At 42.7% G+C, this 25,169-nt stretch overlaps 3 protein-coding genes across 4 annotated transcripts; 1 reads left to right on the top strand and 2 right to left on the bottom strand.

The window, feature by feature from the left end:
* Positions 1-461: 461 nt before the first annotated feature.
* On the bottom strand, positions 462-15,014 carry cacng4b (calcium channel, voltage-dependent, gamma subunit 4b). Its single transcript, XM_058653814.1, has 4 exons — positions 14,412-15,014; positions 5,136-5,219; positions 4,035-4,175; positions 462-2,910 (listed from the first exon to the last, which is right to left on the bottom strand). The coding sequence occupies exons 1-4, from the start codon at positions 14,632-14,634 to the stop codon at positions 2,384-2,386; spliced, it is 975 nt and encodes a 324-aa protein (XP_058509797.1). The 5' UTR covers positions 14,635-15,014; the 3' UTR covers positions 462-2,383.
* A 1,299-nt stretch (positions 15,015-16,313) lies between these two features.
* Positions 16,314-19,191, top strand: zgc:161969 (uncharacterized protein LOC569044 homolog). Its single transcript, XM_058653810.1, has 2 exons — positions 16,314-16,700; positions 17,039-19,191. Exons 1-2 carry the CDS (start codon positions 16,509-16,511, stop codon positions 18,749-18,751), a joined length of 1,905 nt encoding a protein of 634 aa, XP_058509793.1. The 5' UTR covers positions 16,314-16,508; the 3' UTR covers positions 18,752-19,191.
* A 1,161-nt stretch (positions 19,192-20,352) lies between these two features.
* Positions 20,353-23,927, bottom strand: aimp2 (aminoacyl tRNA synthetase complex interacting multifunctional protein 2). 2 transcript variants are annotated; one of them, XM_058653815.1, is made up of 4 exons: positions 23,667-23,927; positions 22,006-22,224; positions 21,521-21,755; positions 20,353-21,213 (listed from the first exon to the last, which is right to left on the bottom strand). In XM_058653815.1, exons 1-4 carry the CDS (start codon positions 23,793-23,795, stop codon positions 20,825-20,827), a joined length of 972 nt encoding a protein of 323 aa, XP_058509798.1. In that variant the 5' UTR covers positions 23,796-23,927; the 3' UTR covers positions 20,353-20,824. The 2 variants fall into 2 exon arrangements, with proteins under 2 accessions (XP_058509798.1, XP_058509799.1); XM_058653816.1 differs by having other exon boundaries at positions 23,781-23,927.
* Between the last annotated feature and the right edge of the window lie 1,242 nt (positions 23,928-25,169).

Below are 25,169 nucleotides of genomic sequence, written 5' to 3'. Positions count from 1 at the left end.
TGATGTAGTGTTATAATGGTGTGAGACATAATGTGTCCTCAAACCACGTCCAAATGTGGTTTCTGTCATCAGATCTGAGGACACATACAGGACTCATTCAGACCTGCACTTAACATGATCTGGCCATGACTGGATTATAATGGGTTATTACATTATTTTATGTTATTTTACATTCAAACTGTTACAAGAAAAAAAATCCAAACTAAAGCATGACATTATAACCCTGAATTATTTTTATTTGTCTTTACACAGTTCTGTGTTGTAATAAATGACAAAAACAATTTTGGCAAATTTTCAGATTTGGAAAAACAAAAAAAGACCAAAAAACATAATGCTGGAGTGGAGCATTAACAGCACAACATACATATTATTACAAACAAAGGCACCCTTCTATCAATCAGTTTAAAATAAATCAATAAATAAATAAATTTAAGTGTGACGTGAGATCAGTAACTTTGTGCTTGGAACATTTTTTTTTTTTTTTTTCAACAACAATGAATTTCGAGTTTAATACAACACAACACATACTTCACTATCTTTCTCTGTGTCATTTTAAAATTATACAAGTAGTCCAATTAGCACCTGTCCCTTGGAATATGTTAGCTCAAATGCTTTCCTCAAAAACTATTTCACAACAATAGTAAGCCATTAATTGATATAAGCACATACAGTAAAGTACAGTGCACATGGATAGAAAATATAGCTTCTTCTACTAAATGTACGGACTGTGTTACCTTTACAAAAAAGAAAATCCAATGGTTTGAGAACGTTACTGATCATAAAATGGTTTAAATTCAATTGTGTGACAGTACAATAAAGCGCTGAAGCCTCTGATCATGTTTATTTTTTGCACATTCGGTGTTTTTCTTCTTTTCAACTTGTATTTACAACTTTTCAAACAGACGTGAACTTTTCCCACGATGGAATATAAAAGTGTAAGATGTACGACTGCCAATGCTAAACGCACAGTAAATACAATCAAATATGTATTATGTGGATGAGTGAGCTTGTCTGCCGAACCAGAACCAACTGATGAGCCCTAAGACTGCGGGGGGGGGGAAACATCCGACCAGCTGGTTCTTGGAACAAGCTCAAACAAACATTCACAGTATTTTCTAAATAGGGAAATGGCAAAAAAAAAACAACACACATCTCAGGTTCATTTTCTCTAGGTTCGTCTATATCACTGGTCTGTTTTCCATTACTGCCGCGATGCAAGGAGCAGGCCTCATAAGTGTCACAACAACAACAACAACAACACAGCATTTCCTGAGAGAACTCAAAGAAAGAGCCGAGATGGACATGTAAGGTGACAAGAGACGGACTCGTTATGTTATTATGAGGGGTCAAATCCTCCAGGGACGCAGATGGAGACTGGTTGCTCAAAGGGAAAGACAAGTGAGATGGACTCGGCAGCAGTGCGACACACAGACAGGCAGACAGACAGACAGACAGACAGACAGACATTCTCCGACTCTGATCTTTATCCATTTAACACTCTGGAAGCCATGGCTCCATTCAGAGCAAAAGGAAGTCCTGACCTGTGTCATTGTGTCCCAGTTCTGGGGGTTTCTTTTCAGCCACTCTTCTGCGGTTGACGGGCACATAGACAGTGTCACATCCATCAAGGGGGCTGTGACGGAAGGATGGCAGACAGATATGAAAGTGAATAAAGAGGGCCCATAGAACAGAGGGGGGGTTCCACTGACAAAAACGAACAGATTGTTCCGCCGACAAATGTCAGAAAAGAATAAGATTAAGGAAGAGGATGTGAGAGAGTGAACCCTTCCATGTTTGCAGGACGTGAAAACAGATTTATAATTTGTCTTCATTTAAAAGGCCATACATTATCCTAAAGTATAGAGCTGAGAAATCCCTTGACCAACCGAACCAAAAGTGGATACGAGGACACGAGAGACTTCAGAGAGAGGTCTACACACACATGAGGAACACGTTCAAGTTGCAGAGGAGATTCCATTTAGCACCTTGTTGAATAATAAATAACAGGTAGAATATACTGCTGATGTGTAGCGACTACTGCACAAACTGTTACATAGACAAAGGGATGTGATCCACACACTGATCACCTAAACACGTTGAAAGATAACACGCATTTGCGTTGACAACAGCACACACAATGGCAACTCTATTCTGCTTCGATGCTGTTTAAAAGCAGGTAAATAATCTGTTCGCTCATCCTCTCTTCAGCCGACCGTCCCCTCGTCTCCCTCTGGTCTGTTCCCTGAGGGACAGTCTGAAATCCGTGCCTCTAAGATGGCAGGCGATCATGAGCGCTCAGGCTCCAGCAGGTCAGCCCACTGACTTTTACATCATTTCCTGTTTCTCCTCCTCTAGCTGATCCTCAAAGCCTAGGATGTGCATCTCACACGGGTGTGGTCCTGCGATTCACCCCATCCTTTAAATCGTTGGGAAAACAGTTATGGACCTGGAGAAACTCAGCGGCCGCCTCATGCTCAGGGCTGTACGTGTTCTCTGTTACACTGTCCCTTGCCAGGGCGTACATGGACAACTCATCCAGGGCACCGCTGGAGGATTGCGCCCCTTTCAGACCGACCACTGGAGAATGCTCCCGGGATGCCTCCGTCGAATGAGAGCTGGCGCGCGATGTCCTCCGCCGGTAGCGGAAGCTTGGTATCCTTGAGTAAGGGGACGAGGATGAGAGCGATCGAATAAATTCCCGCCTCGCCTTCCAGCGGACCTCTTTGTTCCTCTCGATGTAGATGTTGATGGCGAGGACGGCCACAGCCTCGGCCACAATGAAGGAGAGGGCGCCAAAGTAGAAAGACCAGCCGTAGGAGTAGGTGTACTTTCTGTCATCGTCGCGTTTTTCGTTGGGGTCTCCTGCATTGCTGGAGATGTAGACGATGATGCCAATTATGTTGCTCAGACCTGATGGAAAAAGACACAGAAAATAATGAAGTTAAAAAAGAATAAAGGGTTGGAGGGATAATGGAGCAAAACTGCAAGAGTTTTAAGGCCAATCATTATAAAAAAAAAGTTTTATTTTCATAATACTGAAATTGAAATACAATCTATTTTTCTATCACTCATACCCATTCACATGTTGCCAGCACAACCTTCAGGAGCAACGTGGGGTTAAGTGTCTTGCCCTAGGACACATCGGCGTGTAAACTAGTGGAGCCGGGAATCAAACCCACAACCTTTAAGCCACTGAGCTACCGTTGCCAATAGAATAAAGTCAACTTCACTAGTTCATCAAATCCAGTTAGAGGAGTGAGTGACAGCCCATGGCCAAGTGGAAGGGAATCGGGCTTGTTCAAATCCCAGAGCAGATCAGATCTACTGACTGTGTTACCTTACTAAAAAGAAAATGGTTTGATAACTTTTCGTTAGCTTCGTTAGACCATTAATGTCTTTGAATGTGTCCATCCATCCATTCATCTGCTTTATTCTCCACATGAGGGTCATGGGGGTCGCTGGTGCCAATCCCAGCTGACATAGGCGAGGTACGGTACACCCTGGACAGGTCGCTAGTCCATTGCTGGGCCACATGGAGACAAACAACCCTTCACTCTACCATTCACGGTTAGTTTAGAGTGTTCAATGAACCTCTGCATGTTTTTGGACTGTGGGAGGAAGCGGGAGAACCTTGAGAAAACCCACTCCCAGATGAATAGAACATTGTTCCAGCTGGGTCCCAAACCAACAAAGGCAACAGCGCTGTAACCACAACACCAACCGTGTGGCCCATATCTCCCTCCACTCATTTCTTTTCATCATGCCTAGCCCCAATACTCAAATCCATAATCGATCAATCGTGATCAGTCACCACGTTGAAACCCCTATACTAACACTATCATGGACCAATGAGTGACAGCCAAACCCTGACCCTCTTCAGTGGGTGCTGAGCTTTGTCCTGGAGATTGTACCACTGATGATGTGACCCCAGGTGCCATATCAAGCTGCCTTTGTCCGTTAGCAAAGCCCCGGCCCTCAGTTGATAGCTCCTCGCTGGGAGCACGGCTCACGCTGTGTCTAATCATCCGGCTCACCTGCAGCTACGAAAAGGATGCCAGCGCTGAGGAGGACGTTGTTTGTCTTGTTGTAGAGTCGTCCCACTCCCACACAGAGTCCTCCCAGCATCAGCAGGATGGTGCTGAGAATGGGGAACACACTGGACGCACGGACTATTCCTGGAGAGAGAGAGAGGGAAAGACCTTGGTAACAAAATCCAGCCGCAGTGAATGGTTTGAACAAAAATCATAAACACATTTGATTGGAGAACAACAAACTCGTTGAGTTAATATATCAATCCGTCAAACAACAGATTCATCAATACGGTATTTCCAAAATACAACAATAAGTCAACAAACAATGGGCAGTGGGCGTGTGGATTTTAAAAGAAAGATGAGAGTCTTTTATAATTAGAATTTTCATTACCCTGCTGAGCCCTCACCTATTCAGCTCCACCTCCTCTCCATCCATTATCATTTATGCTTTGGGGCCTTGTCGTGACAAAGCTTTGCTAATCAGCTGTGGGCTGTAACAAGAGCTCTCACTGACTATCGGCTGAAATGAAATGAATCACTGTGCCATTTTACAAGTTTCCAAGGATGGACAAGATCATTCAGCGGTGCAGTCTTTCGTTAAGCCCTCCTTTATTTGGCCTTTGGAATGGGACAGGTTTGTTGTTTCATGCTCATTAGGCAGACGCACTGGACGAACTGTGCTTTAAATGGTCCTTTGATTGAATAATCCCATTTCAATCTAATAACTAATCACAGTTAGTCACAAAGGAATACATCAAATTTCTAGAACTAGAACTGAAACAATTAATCGATTATTGATTGATTTGAAGCTTTTTTTCATGATTAAAACAAGATTTCCAATTGTTCAATAATCCACAGATTAATCGATTATGAAAATAATCGTTAGTTGCAGCTCTAGATCAGACGATACCACTTTTTTGTGTCCGATACGATACTGATGTTAGTTCGATACGGTCATTTTCATCACTCAGCGTGGGAAAGTCACCGGGCGACACAAAAACAAAACAACTGAGGAACACAGAGAGCGAGTCGTGTGGAGTTGATAGGCTCAATCAGCACTGTGTGAACTGTAAGAGACAAAGAGGACGAGCAGGGAGCACTCACGCAGCAGATACTCAGAGCTGTCAGTGTCGTAGTCGTTGTCATCAGGGAAATGGTTGATTCTGTAACAGCTGCCTTGATTGATACCTGCGGGAGGAAAACACATAATGACATAGTTATTATAAACACGTCGCCTCCACAGTCCACCATATATATATATATATATATATATATATATATATATATATATATATATATACATATATATATATATATACATATGTATGTATCGTGGAAATTCAGCAGTCTTACGTACAGTTTATTAGGGCTGAAACAATTACTCAATTAATCGATTATTAAATGAATCGATTATTAAATGAATCGTCATGTCTTTTGATCATCGATTAATCGGTTGTTGAATATTTTCTGGATACAGAGCTTATTTTTGTTTGAGAAACAGTGATCAACAGAGAATAATCGATTATGAAACTAAGCCCTACAGTTGAAAACTGTTCAGCAGTACGATCAAGCACATACACATTCATTTGCCTTTTAAAAGAAGCTGATTTCTCACTGCTTTAGTGAATTTATCAGGTTGGTTGCAGCTGTCTGAAGGATGTGTCGGTGCTGGAGAGAGATGTCTCTCAGATGGACTCTGGTTATTTTTTTCTTACGTCTTTTCCATGTAAAGAAAAGGCAGCAGGAGCAGCAGGAGCAGCAGGTTATGAGAGCAAAACACAGACTGTCTAATTGATTTTACTGAACAATGAGTAACACTATCAGGCAAGTGTTATTTCAGTTCACCAGTGGAGTTTCACACTGAAGATGAACTGAAGATTGTTGTTTCGGTACATTTTCCCTCTTCATTCGCAGATTGAGTTGAACAGAACCTTCCTTAAATCTTTAAACTGAACTTTAGTCCTGAAGCTGTGAAGTGGTAAAGTTTAAGCTCTAAACTACACTAAGCTCTCCTCTCTTCTTCAGTGTTGGCTGTACTCGGGTATTTTAAATTTTTATTAACGACTGACGGCTGCTGCTGACTCCATGTGTGGAATCTTTTTTTCTGGTCTTTAATTCTCCTTAATTAAATCGCTCAATCACTTCTAAATAGTGAAAGTGTGAAGAATTTAACCTCTTGTGCTGTTTACTCGCGTCACTGTTTGGTTTTGACCGTTTCTGTGAAACTTGGCGACTGCAGACCACAGCTCAGTGCACACACGTATTTGCAGTGTGACGATGGCGTGGCTGGTGTTTTTCGAGCACCAGCCGCATACCATGCAGTTGTGTGATTAGGGTTGCACTGCCCGCAGGGATTTGAAGGGTTGTGGGCCGTGTCCAAATCACGCTTGCATAAATGGTGCTGGGAGAAACAAGAAGCCTATTTGAACAACAAATGGATGTGCGCTGGAAGCTTTTAATGCCGAAGTGAGTTAGAACAGGGGAATGGAGTGAAGGGGGGGGAGAGGGAGAGAGGGAGAGAGAGGTTAAAACCTGTAGCAGAGAGGAGCCTGTGGCAGTAATTGAGCTGGGGTATAAACAACACCTTGTCTCAAGAGAGCGAGGTTGGGGGTGGGTTTAATGGATGTGCTCAGTGCACTGGTGGTAATGCTGTGAGCTCTTTGGCTGCTCATTCACATTTGGGTTGTGAACATCCTCAATATTTAAGTCCTTCTGCAAACAACACCCACGGTATTAAAGGGGAGCTCGGCTGTGGCATTTCATTTGCATATTTTTACATATGTCAGTTTTATTTCTCTGTGTGTGTGTGTGTGTGTGTGTGTGTGTGTGTGTGTCTAGGCTATAATAGTGTTTTACTTTCTGTTTTTAAAATGAGTTAGTTTTAATTATTTTTAAGAGCAGTTTGCTTGAAGAAAAGATAAATACACTTCATATGAACCCAAAAGGATTATGGGGTTTAGGGGTTTAAACTCTAATTTTCTTTTCAGTTCACGGAAAATGTTTTTTCAATTTTTCGTTATTTTGTTAGTTTTTGTTAACTATAATAACCTTGGTGTGTGTGTGTGTGTGTACTTACGTACAAACATGTCTTTGTGGGGACATTTTGTCTGGGCCCCACAGCGTTAAAATGCCTTTTTTGGGTTAAGACCTGGTTTTAGGGTTAGGGTTAGAATTGGGTTTAGGTTAAGCTTAAGGGTTAGGGTTGGACACTTAGTTGTGATGGTTACAGTTAGGGGAAGGGGTGATGGTGTGCATGCATTACATGTTGATTGTGTGTCTTTGCAGTTGTTTACATCCCAGCATAGAGAAATCACTTGGTTCTGGTTGTTTCCTCCTACAGTCCAAACACATAAAAAAAAAAAAAAAGACATGGGGAATGACGCACAAAATCAGTCTTGATTTGGTCTACAGGTCGACTGCTGAACATTTACTGAAGCAGAGCTGATTTTATTTATTTTTTATTTTTTTCCCCTTCTCTCTTCCCTAAGAAACTGCTGCCATCACACCATCCTGGTCTACTTTCTAACTCGCTGGAAATGAGACTCCACTCTGCATTGTGGAGGCATTGGTGTGTTCCCACAGACTCTCAGCGTCTTTCACACAACTGCAGATCACAAGCTGTTCGGGGCCAATTAGCCGTGACTTCCTGAACTCATCAGTGAGTGAATTATGTGGCTGGAAATCATGTCGTGTGAACCATATATAAAGACTTAAGATAGTCAGCCAACAAATGCAAATGACTTAAGCGCAGATTACATTAGCGACGCCGATTTGGTGACAGAATTTCAAGAGACAAAAAAAACCATCGGAACTCTAAATGCCCAGTGTTCACCGTGCGTTTTCTGAACCTCATTTAATCTTCGCCTGTGTCTCTGGAAAGCACTCGCGACTTTCACTTATCCCACCTCCCAAATACAAAATCCTGCTTTTATCCCTAATGGCCGTGATAAGCCACAGAGATTAGACCGGCGTGACCACCATGTGTCGGCAACAGTGACAGACAGGCACCCGTCGACTCCATTTCCCAGGTGCCCGTCGTTGAGTGGCACAGCAATCATTGTCTGTGGCACAGGTTTTAAGGTCACGCTCACTTCCATTAAGTAGGTCTGCCTGCCTAATAAGGGACATCAAATTAATTAGCATCAAATCTGTCGCCTGGAAATGGAGCACAAGTTTCTGTGTCTAGTCACTGATGGAAGACAGGACTATGAACTATTTTAAGCAGCGACGTGAGACTTTGTTCCTGGTTGAAAAAAAACAAAAAAAAAAAACATCTGGCTCACACGGTTCGATCAAAAAACACAGACACCTTTGCGGTCCTGGTAATTCTAACGTGCAAACACTACATGCTGGTTTGTAGCTGATTTTACAGTGAACGCATCATTCACTATGAACCCAGAACACTATGATTCATTTTGACTTTTGACTCTTTGAGTCTGACTCCACTCTCGCTTATTCTCTTGTGTGTGTGTGTTCGTGGGATTAAGACTGAAAGGAATAGAAGACAATATTGCAACTGATTTTGAATCTGATTATAATCTCAGGCCTCGAGGTCTGTGATTTATGGGTGACAGTTATCAGCTCAATGTCTATGTTTAGTTTGCCAGTGTGTGTGTGTGTGTGTGTGTGTGTGCAGACGGTCAGATGGACTCTTCATGAAATGAAATAAAGTCAGAATACTGAGTAGCTAAGAGGGATGGAGGGGGAAATAAGGGGAGATTAATCGAGGCATGATGTTGCAAGGATGAAATGAAACAAAGAGAGCAGAGGCATGATGGGGATGGGACGCAGATGGAGGTAGACAGTGCAGAAATCAGGAAGCATGTGAACAGCACAATAAAGGTTGGAGGACAGGTGTGCAATTTAACATCTGTTAAAACAGAGGTGAGGAATTACCCGCTCATATTGCATGTGCAATTTAGGTGCTGGTGTGAAATAAAGATAACTTTGAAAAAAAAAAAAAAAATGGGATCGTCAAATTTAGCAGACTGTTTCAAGGTGAACGCTTCATGACAAATTGTGAATTAACCTTCAACACATTACATGGAAAATAATGGGATCCCTGGGCCTGAGTGGAGTTGCAAAACCCCATGCTGCACATCTCCTCCTCTTTACCATGGCAACTGCCGTTAGTCTTTAATAAGCTCATTTACATAAACAATCTCCGCGGATGCTTTTGACATCTTCATTGTTTTTTTTTTTTTGGTTGCCACCAAAATGAGGGACAACACTTTCCCTTCCCCCTCACCGATCCGTCACCACTTAAAAGGACGTGACTGCAGACACACACACACACACACACGCACAAGTAAGAACACAGACATGTGTATAAATATACACGCATCAGCTGTCACAGCAGTGGTTCCACCAACAACAGGATGACACATGTTGTCATTATTTTGAATTAGCTCAGCCAATAAGGGAGCGGCGTCAGTGGAATACGCCAATAGCGCTGTCTCGAGTACAATATATCAAAACAACAAGCTCTTACTACCTAATTTTTCACACAGCAGTTGCTTTTTTTATTCATGTTTCCATGAGTAAACCAATCAAAAATGACTTTAATATTGCATATCACTCAAAGTGCGACAACACATTCTTCTGCCTTTCTTCTGTTCTTATCCTCACAGCTTTCGGATCTGCGACAGAGAGTGTTATCACTGGCGGGGACGAGCACTCTGGTTTACAGGAGGTGGTATGATTAGGTTTTATGAAGCACTAAACAGACAGCACTCTTCCTGGGACTTCGAAGTCAAACACAGACACGCACACACAGCCCACACAGTCTTGGCAACACAGTTGTTCATTACTTTGGAAACAGGGGACACCAGAGCGGAATATAAAAGCACCTGTGCAACCAAACAATCTCAATTCTTTTTTCCTCAGGCCGAGTGAGGATAAACGAGAGGCAGTTTGGTGAAGACATCAGCGATTCGGTGTCGATTTGACTGACAGTCGGCTAATTAAATTGTCGCCGTGCAGCGGTTTTTCGTCAACACAAGCCACCTTGTTGGGAGAAGATTAAATATCTGCAGCCACGTCTTCCTGCTGTGAAGACTTATTCTGCTGAGTCACTTACTTATTAAAAACTGTACATAAAGACATGCGGACTAGGGGTTTGAAGAACCTGTCCGAGGTGAAGCTACTACACCAAAGTCACCAAAGTCAGCCGGAATTGACCTACCTCACAAGCACGGTTTCTCCTGGGGACACACTGCCCTGCTCCAACACACCTGATTCAAACAATCAGCTCATCAGCAAGCGCTGCAGAAGCCTGATAACGAGCCGTTTATTTGAATCAGATGTGTTGGAGTGCGGGCCACACGGTGGTGTAGTGGTTAGCACTATCGCCTTGCAGCGAGAAGACCCGGGTTCGAGCCCCGGTTGGAACAAGGACCTTTCTGCATGGAGTTTGCATGTTCTCCCCGTGTGTGCGTGGGTTCTCTCCGGGTTCTTATGTGGGGATAGGTAAATTGAACACTCTAAATTGACCATAGGAGTGAGTGTGAGAGTGAATGGTTGTTTGTCTCTATCTGTGTGTGGCCCTGCGATGGACTGGCGAACTGTCCAGGGTGTACCCCGCCTATCGCCCGATGTAGCTGAGATTGGCACAGCACCCCCCGCGACCCGCTGGTGGAGGATAAAGCGGTAGATGATGACTGACTGTGTTGGAGCGCAGTCGTTCTCCAGGATTGAGAAACCCCGCGTAAAGGATAAGTGCTGCAGATAATGACGGGGTACAACAGAAGAGGCAACATGCCAGTGAGTGAGTTTCCTAAAATGTTGAACATCTTCTGTGTACACCTGCTCAGTCACAGGCACAAAACCCCACTACCTTCCACCTGCTCATTCTGGTTTAAACCAACTCACAACTCCACGTGCACACACGAGCCTTGAGGCAATCCCATGTACAATAAAGATGAAGCTGTCCAATGTTACAGTAAAATGGCTGTTCTCTCCCCATGCAGTCAGCTGTCATTTCAGCACCTCGATCATTGTGTGATTTTTGAAAGACCCAGGAAAAGCAAGTCCACTGACAAAAACCTGTTGTTGGTGCCAAACTATTTTTTTTCCGATTGCCTCTGACTCATTTTTGAAATGATTAGTAAATTGTGAAATATCAAGCTGAGGGCTCCCCGTGTCCACAACACAACAGACCATAGGAATAACATGTATTAAAAACACAAAAGATGTCACTGCTGTGATCAGCCATTCTTGTGGGGGCCACTTCTCCGTCCTCCTGTCCACCTCTGCACCACCTCCATTCTGGATGCCTTCTCATCTTCATCATGTCAGAAGCACCTAATTCATAAGACCACTGCCGTGTAGTTGTACTTCCTGCCGGGGTCTAAGCACCATAGACGATTGTGCTCACAACAAAGAACCTCACTCGTCTCTTATCGTACTTAAGTGAGGTGTCCTTCAAACCAACCTGTCGCAGCATTGTCAACGCTCACATGTGACGCACACAGAAGAGGAGACTCGATTTTCAAAAAGTACACCTGTTAAACAAACTAAGAAAGAAAAGAAATGTGGGGGGAAAAAATGATTAGAAATGAACAAATAACCCTCACTTGTCACTGAATATAAAACCCCCGCCCACAGCCCAGAAAGAGAAGAAAAGAGAAGAGAGCCCATATGACCCATGTGCTATGAAAGAGGGTTAATTAAATAATAAAATCAAACTAGATGAAAGAAAAGCAGGGATGAGACAGATCAGGGTGGAGGAGTCAAGGCTAAAAAGGAAAAGAGAGAGAGAGAGAGAGGACATTGACAAATGTGGAGGATGGACGGGGAGCCTGAGGTGGAAGTTGGTGTCCTGCAGCTAAATGAATGCCCCTGAATGGCTTCTCAATTGTCACATTTTAATTACAGATTTTGCAGAGCATGATGGGAAGTGACCCTCCCACCTATTACCATTCAATGGCACCTCACAAAACACACACACACACACACACACACAAGAAAAACAGCTCTGTCTTTGCCAGTCATGCCAACCCACCTCCAGCTGGGATGTTTACTGTAAATATGTACCTGCTAAGTTGATTATCCATTACATCATGTATACTGAGCTGGTTTTATTTACTTATTTATTTATTTATTTACGAGTGCTGCCCTTTGGCCTGAAAATGTCCATGTGGGAAAGCAAACGCAAGTGTGCATCACAAACGAAACAGCCGTTGAGGAATGAAAGGGACCCTCACATAAGTGAGGGCGCCGCTGACCTCACAGTAAAGTGGCTTCATTTAATATATTCCTGCCTGTATTCCTGAAATGTCACGCGTGCCTGCTGAGGACGAGGAGAGGCCGAATGGAAAACACGCAAACGCATTCATCACATGGTTGAAGGAAGAGAAAGAGACGAGGGATGGAGAGTTCAGTGTGTGTGTGTGTGTGTGTGTGTTCAAATGTGCTGATGTTTTCCCCCCAGTAGCTGTGAGACACACAGAGCTGTCCCCACCCCTCAATAAGCCACTGTTTTTTCCATGATGACCAGAGGTGTGTGTGTGTGTGTGTGTGGGGGGGGGGGTCTCCTTTTCTTGTCTCCTCTATACTTATGAGTCTCCATGACAACAGAGCTACCGGCCAGCCGCTTGCAGCTTTAAGCAGAAGCCCATGAGTGAAACTCTTAACACTGGAGAGGATGATATGATCAGCTGGCCTTTGTTTGTGCAAATTATTCTTTCAAGGAGAGGCCCCACTGCACGGAGCCCCGGTCTTTGTCCCCCAGCCTTGTCAACATTGATTCACTCGCTGCTCTCATAAATCCGCCTCCATTAGTTACTGTCTGTATTATTTCTGATGGGAAATCATGCTTGACATAATAGTTGGCTGGCATTTCTAATGCACTTCCCATTTCTTGGGGTCTCGGAGGAAATAACGCAGACTGCGAGTTTGTCCACAACAGAGAGAGAGAGACAGAGCGGCGCCAAGTTGAGCATGACTCTCAATAAATTGCAAGTGTCATAATACATCAGGAACACGTCATGTCTGTCTTCACCAAAGCGTGAGCTCAGGAACTGTTGAATCACTGACGACACCTGTCTGTGAACTGTGATGATGTGATCACTCCAAATGTTGAAAATGTGAATGAAAACAAGCTCAGTGAGTGATTCACAGAATAGTCCGTGGACATTGTAACGCACAATGCAACACTTTCTGACTTTCATAAAAGTTTCTGTATATATTTGTATCTCCATTTTTGACAGACATTCACTCAGAAAGACAATGCAGTCAATGTCAATGACACTGGTGAGCAAATCTTTACTCCTGTGTGTAAAATATTACATTTCTGAGCTGCTCTGCTGGAACACAATGTGCCATGTTCAGGGTTGGACACCTCATCCTGTTTATTATAATAATCCCTGTCTTCCTCTGCTTTGACTTGTGGTCTAATTTCTGTACTTAAAATTAGATATTTTTATATATATATGTTAAGTAAATGATTTAGTGCTTCTGTATTCTCTGTATCCTAAAGGGCAAAATATGTTTTGGACTAAATGTGCACTGAAATGAATGGTTTAATCAAAATGTATCAAATTAGAAATGACTTTTCTGAAGTGTTCAGACCATTCCTCGTTCATTTCTGCGTCACGACCCACGTTTATGCCATGAAGGAAACCGGGTGCCGGAAGCAAGATTGGTCAATGAATGAATGTGTGTGTGCCTCTGAAACGAGACATCACAGCCAACACAACTCATGTTCAAACATGACTCAAACACATTCTCCAAAAAGGACCAAAAGATGAAACTAACGGGTTTGACCTCATCTCCATTTACAAAGAATATGTATTGCTATTTTACATATACATGACGTGAACTCAGAGTCATCTATTTTTACATCACTGGGCACGTTTCCATAGCAATTTCAGGGATGTTGCCAAGCAACAGCGTCGGATACAGTGAAGACATGAATGAAAGTAGACTTATAACGTGCACATTTCCTCACTTAAAAGTGAATGGGCTCAGGCGCGACGGCTTGGCATCGCATCTTTACACTGACTGTGTGGGCCAGTGCTTAAACAACGCGATGTAACAGTTGGCAGAGAGGGAGAGAGCTCGGAGTGAGCGCGCGCAGCGGGAAACAGTCCATTAGTTCTTTCTTTAAGGTTTAAGATTTAAGATTTCAGCAGATCACTGTTTTTTAAATACACTTTTATCCACCTGACATATACGAACTGGGAATTGTGTTTCCCTTGTACACACATCTCCAGATCTGGCGTGCGTAAAAGGGGGGCATGGTTTGTGCGCTCGAGTGACTGTGCGCACTGAGAAACAAAAGACTCCGCCTTGAAAATCTAAACTATTTCTTGAACAAAAACACATCGGAGCCGTCTACCAATGTATAAGAATAGAACAACAAAGTCACACGAGACTCACCTTCAATACAACAGATTCTCCACAGCCCGGAGTGGGTGAGATCGCCCTTCTTAGTTTTGGGCTGCGACTGGGTGTCGTCTGTGGTGGCGTTGGTCGCGTTGCAGATATACGCCCGCGAATAGAGCCAGTAGTCCGTGCCAATGGCGATGGTCATCAGACTGAAGGCGGCGAAAGCCCCCACGGTGGCCAGTAGCGTTTGAACCCCGCGGTCACACCAAGCCATGACGCTTCATACTAGTCCACACTCTCACACCGGTCCAGCCTGAGCACACCGGAGCGCGTCAGGGCTTTACTCTCACGTGTGCGTGTGTGTGTGTGTGTGTCCCCTCTCGTTTCCTCAGCAGTTGAAAGTGCAATGTGAAGCCAAGAAAGAAGTGAAGAAAGTAGAAGTGTTGACATTTAAGGGTCAAAAGCAACTGTTTGCTGCTGTGGATATGAGAGGACAACAGTTGTGTCCATCCCAGAAGCTTCCCGCGGGTTTGGAGCGCACGGAACAGCGCGACAGCAACATCTTCACATCTTCAATTTGTCTGTTTCCCTCACTCTGACTTTGTCTCCAAACTATTTCCCTCTGTTCTCACTGTCTGATTGTGTCTGTTTTACTGTCACAGTAAAATGGGGGCTACGTCAACGGCTCAGAAGTGAGACCCCACCCTCACAAAGCCAACCAATGGCTGGAACGTGCTGTTGAATTGAGAAACAATTTGCGTTTGTACGAAGTGGATCATTCGTACATTTAAAACATGGGTTATGCCGAAATAATAATGAGTTAAACAATCAGGGACTCGCCTAGAAACGTGTGATAGATAGATAGATAGATAGATAGATAGAAACATGCTTAATGCATCTCTGAGCCAAATGAAAGACTTTCAAAGCAGGGAAACATTTTAAGAGCATGTTTCTTGGATGGCTTCCACTGGTAAGGTGCCTATAAGTCTTGATTTACAAAAAAACAACTCTAAATGAAAGCCGCTGCCAGCTTGTTTTCTATTATACATCTCTCTTCGTACTGTATATTAATGAATATTAATTAGCATGTTGTTTTTACTTGTTATACCAGGTTTAATTAAATTGTAAATTAAAAGCTAATCTTCTTCTAAACTACTATAGGACTAAAACATGCTAATTTCCAGCTACACATATGAACTACAAGAAAAATCAGTGTGAGTAGGAATAAAAGTATGGGATATGAGAGATGTGAGGTTATATCTGCTGACTTGGTTATTTGTCAGTGGAGCTCTTGCCCAATTTCCATGGGTATGTCTTTTAGACGCTCGATAAATGAATGGATTTATGAATGAATCCTCAAAACACATTTTAGATACATAAAATACTGTCTTAACCATGAGTCCACCTGATTAATCACAAAATCATACTCATATACACACCCTAAACTCGGATTTCAAGTTAACAGAGAATATGTACACAGTGTAATAATGTAAATATCTTATGTAATATTTCTTGTAGTGTATTTTATTAATCATATTGCTTTTTCTATTTCCATATTAATCTCATATAAACATAATGTTTGAGTGGGAGCGGTGTATAGGTGGTATCAAACGGTTTTTGAAGATGTCTTGTGTTGTGTTTTAACTATAAAACTATCAATTTTTTCTATATGTGTTTATATGACTTTTTTTTCTTTGACTGCAAACCATAATATGACACTTTTTTGTTATTATCTTGTCAGTAAACGGATGGTTTTGATGCAGTGTAAACACCTTTTACTTCCGCCTCCCGAGGGCGGCGCCAAATCGCTGCAGCACCAGAGGAAGTATACAGGTCCGTCTGAATGGAAATCACAAGGAGTGGACACTGACGTTACAATGTAGCGCCCGTGCGCGTAGAGCGCATGCGTGCAGGTAACTGGCTCCATAACTCAGCCGGCCACGACTGCGCATGCGCCACATCGGGACGATGACGACTTGGTCTGCACCTAGTGTGTTTTGCGAGCAACATCTGAACAAAGGCCTGCCCCTTTTCATGAGGGTTTCTCCACCGCCATCGTTACTTTACGTGTAATCACGATTACTAAATCGGATTACGATACTTTTATCATATTTCGAGACGTGGGTAAGAGCAGAGGACGCGTCTGAGATGGAAGTGGATCACCATGAGCCCAGCGGCGAGACCAAATCGGCCATGCATTCTTGGCGTTATCGCCACCATTTCACGTACAAGGCAGATCAAGGAAAAAATATCATCGTCCAGTGTAATCTGTGTCTGCCGAGGGTTAATCTGCTGTCCACGTCGAAAACCTCCACATCAAACCTAAAGAAGCATTTAGACGTGAGTTACACAAAGTAATGTCCCTGTAATGATCTCCTGCACTCGCCAGGTTAATGTTTGATAAGAGTCAATGAATGAACAGCTGCCCTCGTGATTAATAAACGTTACATTGTAGCTGCGTGCTGGAGGCGTTTCATAATGATACTTAAATGTGTTTTAATGGAGGAGAACAACAACAAATAGGGTTCATATTGACGTGTTTGCAGCGACATTTGCTTTCTTGTTTACTTTCATTGCAGTTGAAGTTTGCGCACTGATGCAAACTCAGAACATGCAAATGTCACATTTCCAGCATGACGGTTTTTTTTTCTTTTTTTTTCTTTATCTCTTTCTTTTAGAGAACACACTTGGGCTGTGAAGCCAGTCCTGATGCCAAGAGGGGGAGGAAGAAAGAGGAGCACAACGGTGAAGAGAGCAGGCACTGCCAACTCAAAAAGCTGAAAGCAGAAATCATCTCCAAATGCATGACCCAGGCAAAGATCGACGACCTGATCTTCAGCTTCATCGTGGAGGATTGCCAGTCATTTTATGTGCTGGAGCAGCCTGGCTTCAAGAAGCTGATTGCAGGCTTAACTGAGGGGCTGAAGTCCATGGACCGGGTGACCTTGTTCACAAAGGTGGACCAGGGCTTCTCTAGGATGCGGGAGGAACTTATGGCCAAGTTCAGCAACATCCAGTATGTATGCACCACAGCTGACATCTGGACGGCCAACAACAGGAGCTTCTTTGGGATGACCTGTCACTGGATCGATGGGGATTCTTTGGAGAGGAAATCTGCCGCTCTGGGGTTTGCACGGCTGCAGGGTAGGATCACATATGACGTCATTGCTGGGCGAATACATGACATCCACGTGGCATATAATATCGAAAGCAAGGTTCAGACCACAGTTACTGACAATGGCAGCCCCTTTATCAGCGTATTTAAAGAGTTTGCCATGGACAGCCAAGACAGTGATGATGACATTGGTTTCTATGAGAATGTGAGCACCATCCTCGAGGGCGAGCCTGAGCAAGACATGCTGCTCTTTCTGCCGCCTCTGCAACGCTGTGCTTCACACACCCTGGAGCAGATTGTCTCCGAGGACTTTTGGCAGGCTGTGTCACAGGGGCCCATGTGTCAGCTGCATTTTAGCACAATGGCCAAGGTGTTTGCCATATGGAACAAATGTCACCATCTCCAGGTGGGTATGGATGCAGCAGAGGAGATAGGAAAGATGGCCCTTGTTGTCCCGACAATCACTCGCTGGAATGTGGAGTTCTGTGCCGTGCAGAAGATTGTCTCTCTCACTGAGCGGGAACTCACAGAGCTGTGTGCCCGCCTGGAGGTCCCACGCTTGCAGTCAGAGGAGATGGCCTTTCTCAAAGAATATGTGACTGTGTTCCACCCGCTCGCTTTTGCACTTGAACTTTTCCAAGCGGAGCAGAAATGTTACTTGGGTCTGGTCATCCCAACCGTGCTCAGTCTAAAGAACAAGTTAAAGGAGCAGAAAGATGCGGCAAATTACTTTGGGGATGTCATCAATGCCATTGTCGTGGCTATTGATGTGCGGTTCCAGGAGTTGTTTGCGAGCACAGAAGCAAAGATTGCAACAGCCACCACTCCTCAGTTCCGCTTGTGGTGGATGGCTGCATCCGAGAGGGAGGAAATGTGCTCCCTGCTGGCTACAGAGGCGTCTCAGATGGATCCGTGTAACGTCGACGAGGCAAACACCAGCCGCAATCTGTCCACCATTGAATCGGAGGACGACTTCTTCAGCTACGGCTCGGTGAAGCCTTCGACGCAGATCCAGCAGCGAGGAGTGACGGAAGAGATCCGCAAGTACATTGGAGGAACGGGAAAGAGCCTCGAGTGCCTGCAGGACTTTCCGCGAGTGAAGCTGCTTTTTCTTAAATATAACACCACCCTGCCATCCACAGCCCCTGTCCAGCGCCTCTTTAGCCAAAAAGGAAATCTGGTCACATCACAGAGAAACTTTCTGACAGATGACTACTTTGAGCGCCTTCAACTTTTGAGATACAACAGCAACGTGTGCTCTTTGACCACAGAGTGATTATATTGCCAGTGACATAATTTCACTCTCTGTATCAGTCTATTGATTGATACAGTATCAGACCACAGTGAGCTTGAATCAGTACAGAAATTAGTTAATATGTAATTTCAGACAGCATAGCCCAGATGTGTTTTCTATAATTACCATTGCCTGTTTTTATAAGCATAGCTTATGTCTCACTCCAGAAGGGCCTCATAAAAGTATTTAATTGACAATCATGGACTGTGACATTCATGGACTTAATGTTCTGACAGAAGCATCTTTTTATCTTTTTTGTGCGCTACTGTCGTGATTTGAAGTAGCCACAGGGTTAAACTGAAGTGATTTCGTCTTTCGGTTCAGTGATTCTTTTTCCTTTTTTTTTTTCTACAGCTTTCCAATGACAGTGCATCTCATGTGTGTATGTTTTATATCAAATATAAAGAGACAAGGAAAGAGCACTTTTTTTGTTTTCATTTCAGTTAGAAACCATGAATGATATCAGGGATCGGCTGCCTTATCTCCACGCTCAAGTCACACTGTTTCAAAGAAAATGTTTGTTTGTTAATGGAAAGAGATGACGGGCATGCAAACGCAACACTTTCAGTGCTGCTCAGTCCCATGTGAATTCTTGGCTTTGTGCCATGTGTCTGGAGTTTTTGCCACGTCTGACAGCTGCCTGGAGACCAACTGAAGGCTGTCAAATCACACACACACGTCACCACCAGAGCTGTCAACAAAAACAAAAAAAAAAAACATGCCAAACCATGGTATCCTAGTTACGGATATTGCCTGTATATGTATATTTTAGTTATTTGAGTCACATAGGATTATATTTATATAAACTGGAAATTGAGCTGCCGAGAAAACTACTTCCTAATACAGACCGGGTATTGAGAGCAACACATCAGCTGATCAGGACCACTAGAACAACTAAGTGCAAACCAAGAAAGTGTGCAGCTAATCATTTTTCATCTGACATAAATTGGTACCTTTTTCAGTACTGACGTATTGTGCAAAAATGGGCCAGGAACTATTAAATCCTTTATTTGAAATAAAATGACTTCCTCGAGGGATTTGATTTCAACTGGAGCATAAAGAATATCACAGCACTAGATTTCAGCCAGTATTCAGACACATTACATACTAGTGTATTCCTACTTATATTATTTTAATGCACAACCATGACTAGTTAGTTTCATTCTGGGCAGTTCTACTCAAATAGATAACCTTTAGGACTACAACTGATTCTCAAAATATGGCATTTTTGTACTTTTCTTAGTCATTTATTGGTTGACTATATTGATACCGAACTTAATCTGTGCTTCCTTTTAGACTTTAACTGCTGATGTCCGATGGAAGCCAGGTGGAGTAGAGATTTTCCAAGGATGTACATTTTTGCATAAACTTTGTCATGGAAGAACCACCTGTGTAACCATTCTTCCTGTTTGTGTGATGGAAAGAAGAGCAGCTCCCTGTCTTTGGATCAGCAGGTGATCAAAATCTTCCATTTCCTAATGACAACTCTGCCACCCACTGGACACAGAGGTGCACTTCAGCGAATGCCATTTGGTCTGCTGAAATAATCAAAACAGTCAACTAAAACAAAGCCCAAGCCTCAGTTCAAAGTTTGATCCAAAGTAGAAGTTTTAATGGCTTGAGAAAAAACATTGTACAAAGTATTATTCCAGAAAACATCCAGTAATACCCGCCACCACACATGAACACACATTTAAAACAGGATCATGTTAGGCACAAAGTGGGAAGGTGTACTGTGTGTTTCTGTTAGTACCTTTGATTTAATCCATCACCAAGCCCTCGTCCTTACAGTCCTCTCATGCTTCCTCCCATGCAAAAATAGCCTAGAATCTCTTGTTATAGAAAAGCAGCATGGCAGAGAAACTGTTTTAAGTAACTTTAACCAATTAACCATCTTGCTTTTCTTTTTGTCAGTTCAGTGATACAATACTGTAAGGAGGGAAGCATTAGAAAGCTGTCCAGACAGGGCTGGGATATTTTATAATTCTAATGCCTTTCTCTCACTTTGTTAATTAAAGAGACCCTTTCTGGTGTCCGGTCCTGGGACGCCTCCATTCACTGCACAACTACCTTGGCAGGGCTAAAGTGGCCCAGGTTCTCGCATGACTTGAGCCAGCGCTGGACATTAGCAGGGGCTGAGGAGGCCAAGCCACTGCGCAGAATACAGCAGTAGCAGGCGATGTCGGCCAGGGAGAATTCCGGCCCTGCCACCCAGGGGTTGCGGCCCAGGGCAGAGTTGAGGGCACGGAGGACAGCGGCATGCTCCTTGGCACTGCCCTCTGCCAGCTGGAAGAAAGCAGTGTCCACCCAGCTGTCCACCAAAGTAGCAAGCGCAGGGTCGCTGGGGTGGGGAGCCAGCAGCTTGAAGAGGAAACGTGCCACGTTTGCCTCACCCTCGATGGGACACATGTCACGGATACTGAACTTCATTTGCAGTTTGGGGACTGTGGATGGGACACAGGAGAAAAGAAAGACACTTTTTATTTGACATTTTATATTGTTCAAAAATTCAAACTAATTACTGTGTGTTCAAATTTATTAAAATCAATTTCGGATCATTATAAATTTGTTCAAACTTGATTTTTGCAAAAGTGACAGCCCTACTAGATTAAGATAATCGTTAACATGAATACAAAGTTTGTATAAATTAATGACAATAAAAGACAATGGCAGTTTTGTATAATGGTTATGCAATTACTTTACGCCTCTGTCCATCCACTTATACTAAATTAGCTCACAATGTCACTTTACCATCTTTCCATATGAGTGTGAAGCCCAGCTGGAACAGGTGGCGGGCATAGCTGTCTACGTGGCGTGGTCCGAGACAGGAGAGGAGCTGTGGCAGCACACTGGCAACTGATGAGTGAACATGGACAGTGGAGAGTACCCGATAACGCTGACACAGCAGGCTATGGAGCACCAGCAGGGTCAGAGGTGGCTGTGCTGGGTTGGCATTTATGACAATATCCCGGAGAGCGCCGCGGTCCTGGCATAGACAAGATGGAGGTAAATGGGTGTACATTCCAAAACAAATGCTGGATAAACATTTATCTTTTATTGCAAGATGAAAACTGCATCCATAATCAGTCCACACCCTCAGTTATGCTTCAAGACAAATTCCATAATGAGCAGACTCTGCCAGATAGTACAGTACTGGAACTTGTAAGAACAGGCAGATACAACAGCCAGAGAGGAAAGTATATAAACAAATTCTAGTATTAGTCCCAGTTTCTCACCTTGCCCAGTAGTGTGTCCAGGTCAGTAGTGCATTTGAGGGTTGTGGAGCTTAGGGTTTGGGAGGAGAGGCTGCTACTGACTGTCAGGTCCAGGTCAGCATCTGGGGTGGTCACAGTTTTTGCCAGGCCCTCGACTGCTGCTTTAAGCTCATATAGTTTCCTCAGGATCTCGTCCTGCCGAGCCTCCAGAGCTTTGACTGCTGGGTCCACCTCACCATTCTGGGGAAAGAGAAATTTCAGTTTGAACAATTTCAGCACAAAACCCCAGAGGGGTTTTATAGCCTGCATGTTTACTGGAGTACCGACATTAATTAGAAAACACAAGAGAATGCAGGGACCTCATTTAACAGATTGTCAAATACAAATACACTTTACAAATACATAAATACAGAGATGAGAACCCTAGGGTTTTACGTCACAATGTTTATCCCAGGCAAAAGTCAGCGAATAGAAGAAGTATCCAAATATGTCAGTAAAACTAGCAACGTGACAGGGTTAAAATACGCCAGTATAAATAAAGTTCTTGCATTGAAAGAGTTGCTGTATAAAAACACGTCAGCTTCCATACAGGAAACTGTCCAACACAGGTTATTACTGTTGCGTTATTACTGTTGCTTCTTGTTATCACTCCTCTTCTTCATTATGGCAAATCAAAATAATGATGAAATGATCTGTGGGTTGTTCACAAATGTTCTGACTGATTTTCTATCTAATATTCTTATACTACAAAGCTGCACAATTTGATAGTTCTCTGTGGCTGGTTGCTCTTTTGAAGCTTGAGTAAACAAGAGGAATTATTACAGCATGGGAAACACCCAAGGATCGCTTTTAAAACCATCAATAGACATGAACCTATCGTTTAAAGAAGGGCTGGTCAACATGGTTAGAATAATTATCACGGTAAATACGTTTCAAATTAGTCAACATCGATAATTATCCTGACAAAACTTCGGTTTGATAAAAAGCTCAGTTCTACTCCTAAATAAAAACTTGTGGTTTTAAACTTCATGGCAACATTTCACAAATCTGAGGCAAAACACATGAGAATGGTATTGTGTCTCAGTGTGTTTGTTTGCACAGTGCATACTTATAATATCCATATACGCAGAATCTTTGTTGTACTGATATTGAATTATATTTACTACTCAGCCCTATTTTAAAGTAATTTAAGTGAGATGATTTTGCTCTTATCAGTATAACAATATTAATAATACTGGAGATATGTGTCGTGGGAATTCAATATAAAAAGTAGAATTTCAAAGTGGAGCACAGATTTCTTTAAGAGGTTTTTTTTAATATTTCATTTCGAGTAGACAATTCTACAATGAAATATTCAAACTATTGAAATGCTATCACACATACAACCTTAAACTTAACTAATATTGTCCTCCATGGAGTTCATATAAATATTTACAGAGGAGTTCATCTCATTGCTGCATCAACTTTACGTGACATTACTCATTATCCTGACAAGCTAGGATAGTTAGCCAGCTAGCTTAGCTGAAAGCAGCTCATGTTTGTGTGGAGAGCGAAAGTCGGGGAAGAAAACGAAGTGCGGACTATACAAAAGCGAGAGCAAAATAGGAAAAAAAAAATATTTATTCACAAAAGCAGAAGGGAAACACTGCAGCGTGTCGAAAGGAAATCAGTTTAACAGTTACCTGAAGCGCGTGTTCGGGGGTGTAGCTGTTCCCTTGCTGCGCGTGGATATTTGGTAACTTGTACATGCACGTCGGTAAATCAATCTTTATATCACCCCCGCAGGTGGGCTTTACCTGGTACATGGGCATGGTGGAGAACAGCCTGAGCACTGTCAAAGACAAACTGTTAAAAACACAAAAGTCCCAACACACACGTCTTATGAGGCTGACAGGCAGTGACAGGAGCTACCGGCGAAACCGGTCCGACCGGAAAAGGCCGCGTCGGCGTCACTTCCGGTATACAATGTTTTATTTTTTGGTTGTTGTTGTTTTTACTTTATTAGTTATTTATTAGGAGTAGAGCTAATAAGTCATGATTATGGTATAGTAAGTCATTAGTATCTCATTGTTGTGAGATAATAAGTCGCAATGGTGAGTAAGTTTCTCATTATTGTGAGATAATAATTCATTATTATGAGAAAGTATCTTAATATTGTGAGATAATGAGTCAAAATTATGAGAAAGTAATTCATTAAGAGAAAGTACCTACCTGTGAATCATTCATCAGGCATCATCAGCCTTTTGATTTTCTGTCTCCTGTCGACCCCTGAGGGGATTGTGGATGTGTTTTTAAGTTCTTAAAAACTTGCTCGATAATAGGAGCTGCAGAAATGCCTGTTACATGTTTGTGCCACAAAATAAATGGTCATGAACTTAAAAACTGATCATACGATGATTATGCAAGCTTAGGTTTGTAATGGAAACAAACTCATCGTGTTTATTTGCCACCACGAAAATTAAGATTGTATCTTAATGTATCCATTTGAATTAAAATATATATAGGCTATATATTGTTGTAGATTTTAATACCAGAGGGGAAAAAACACAATTCCAGCTTTTGTGACACCACTGATTTCAGCCTGTAGAGGGCAGTGCTGCTGCAGTTGTCTGCCCTGTGTGAATCAGCTGAGGTTCACTCTAAAAAACAATAGCATTAATATTTTTAACATTTTAATAATAATTGTTATTTGTTATTATTGATTATGACATTGAGTGTGAGAGTGAATGGGGATGTTTGTGTCTATATGCCCTCCGATGGACTGGCGACTAAGGTGTCCCCCTTATCATTTCATATAAACAAATTATATTTTTTAATGTTATAATAATTTTTACCTCATCATTTGCCCATGAGGTTATGGTTTCATTCATGTCTGAATCTCAGTTTGTTTGTCAGCAGGACTACAGAAAGAAATACTTAATGTAACAGACTTTCACAAAACTTTGTGGAGTATTGGCCAAGAAATAACCCATTAGATTATTAGGATTATGTGGTCTATTATACTTCATATAATTGTAAAGGTTTGTCAGGCCTCAGCTTAGAGCCATTTTAGTTTTTTGGGGTCTGAGCAAAAAGTAAAAGAGTTCAATTTAAACTGGAGTCAACCGTAAAGAGTCACAGTAGAGACAGATTACCATGTTAGTATAGGAATAAGAGTTGAATGACTCGAAATGTGTCCCACATAC

This window comes from Solea solea, chromosome 16 (assembly GCF_958295425.1).
Source record: "Solea solea chromosome 16, fSolSol10.1, whole genome shotgun sequence".
NCBI lineage: Eukaryota > Metazoa > Chordata > Actinopteri > Pleuronectiformes > Soleidae > Solea > Solea solea.
Note: the sequence above shows the minus strand (reverse complement) of the source record. Positions and strands in the feature narration are given on the sequence as shown.

What these genes read in the sequence shown, in the direction of transcription:
- cacng4b (XM_058653814.1), bottom strand. Translation starts at nt 14,634, where the DNA reads ATGGCTTGGTGTGACCGCGGGGTTCAAACGCTACTGGCCACCGTGGGG. An exon ending in GAGAATCTGTTGTATTGAAG is followed by an intron (nt 5,220 to 14,411) that starts GTGAGTCTCGTG and finishes TTCCTCCCGCAG; the next exon opens with GTATCAATCAAGGCAGCTGT. An exon ending in CATCCTTTTCGTAGCTGCAG is followed by an intron (nt 2,911 to 4,034) that starts GTGAGCCGGATG and finishes TTTTTCCATCAG; the next exon opens with GTCTGAGCAACATAATTGGC.
- zgc:161969 (XM_058653810.1), top strand. Translation starts at nt 16,509, where the DNA reads ATGGAAGTGGATCACCATGAGCCCAGCGGCGAGACCAAATCGGCCATG. An exon ending in ACCTAAAGAAGCATTTAGAC is followed by an intron (nt 16,701 to 17,038) that starts GTGAGTTACACA and finishes TCTTTCTTTTAG; the next exon opens with AGAACACACTTGGGCTGTGA.
- aimp2 (XM_058653815.1), bottom strand. Translation starts at nt 23,795, where the DNA reads ATGCCCATGTACCAGGTAAAGCCCACCTGCGGGGGTGATATAAAGATT. An exon ending in TGGACACACTACTGGGCAAG is followed by an intron (nt 21,756 to 22,005) that starts GTGAGAAACTGG and finishes TGTCTATGCCAG; the next exon opens with GACCGCGGCGCTCTCCGGGA. An exon ending in CACACTCATATGGAAAGATG is followed by an intron (nt 21,214 to 21,520) that starts GTAAAGTGACAT and finishes TCCCATCCACAG; the next exon opens with TCCCCAAACTGCAAATGAAG.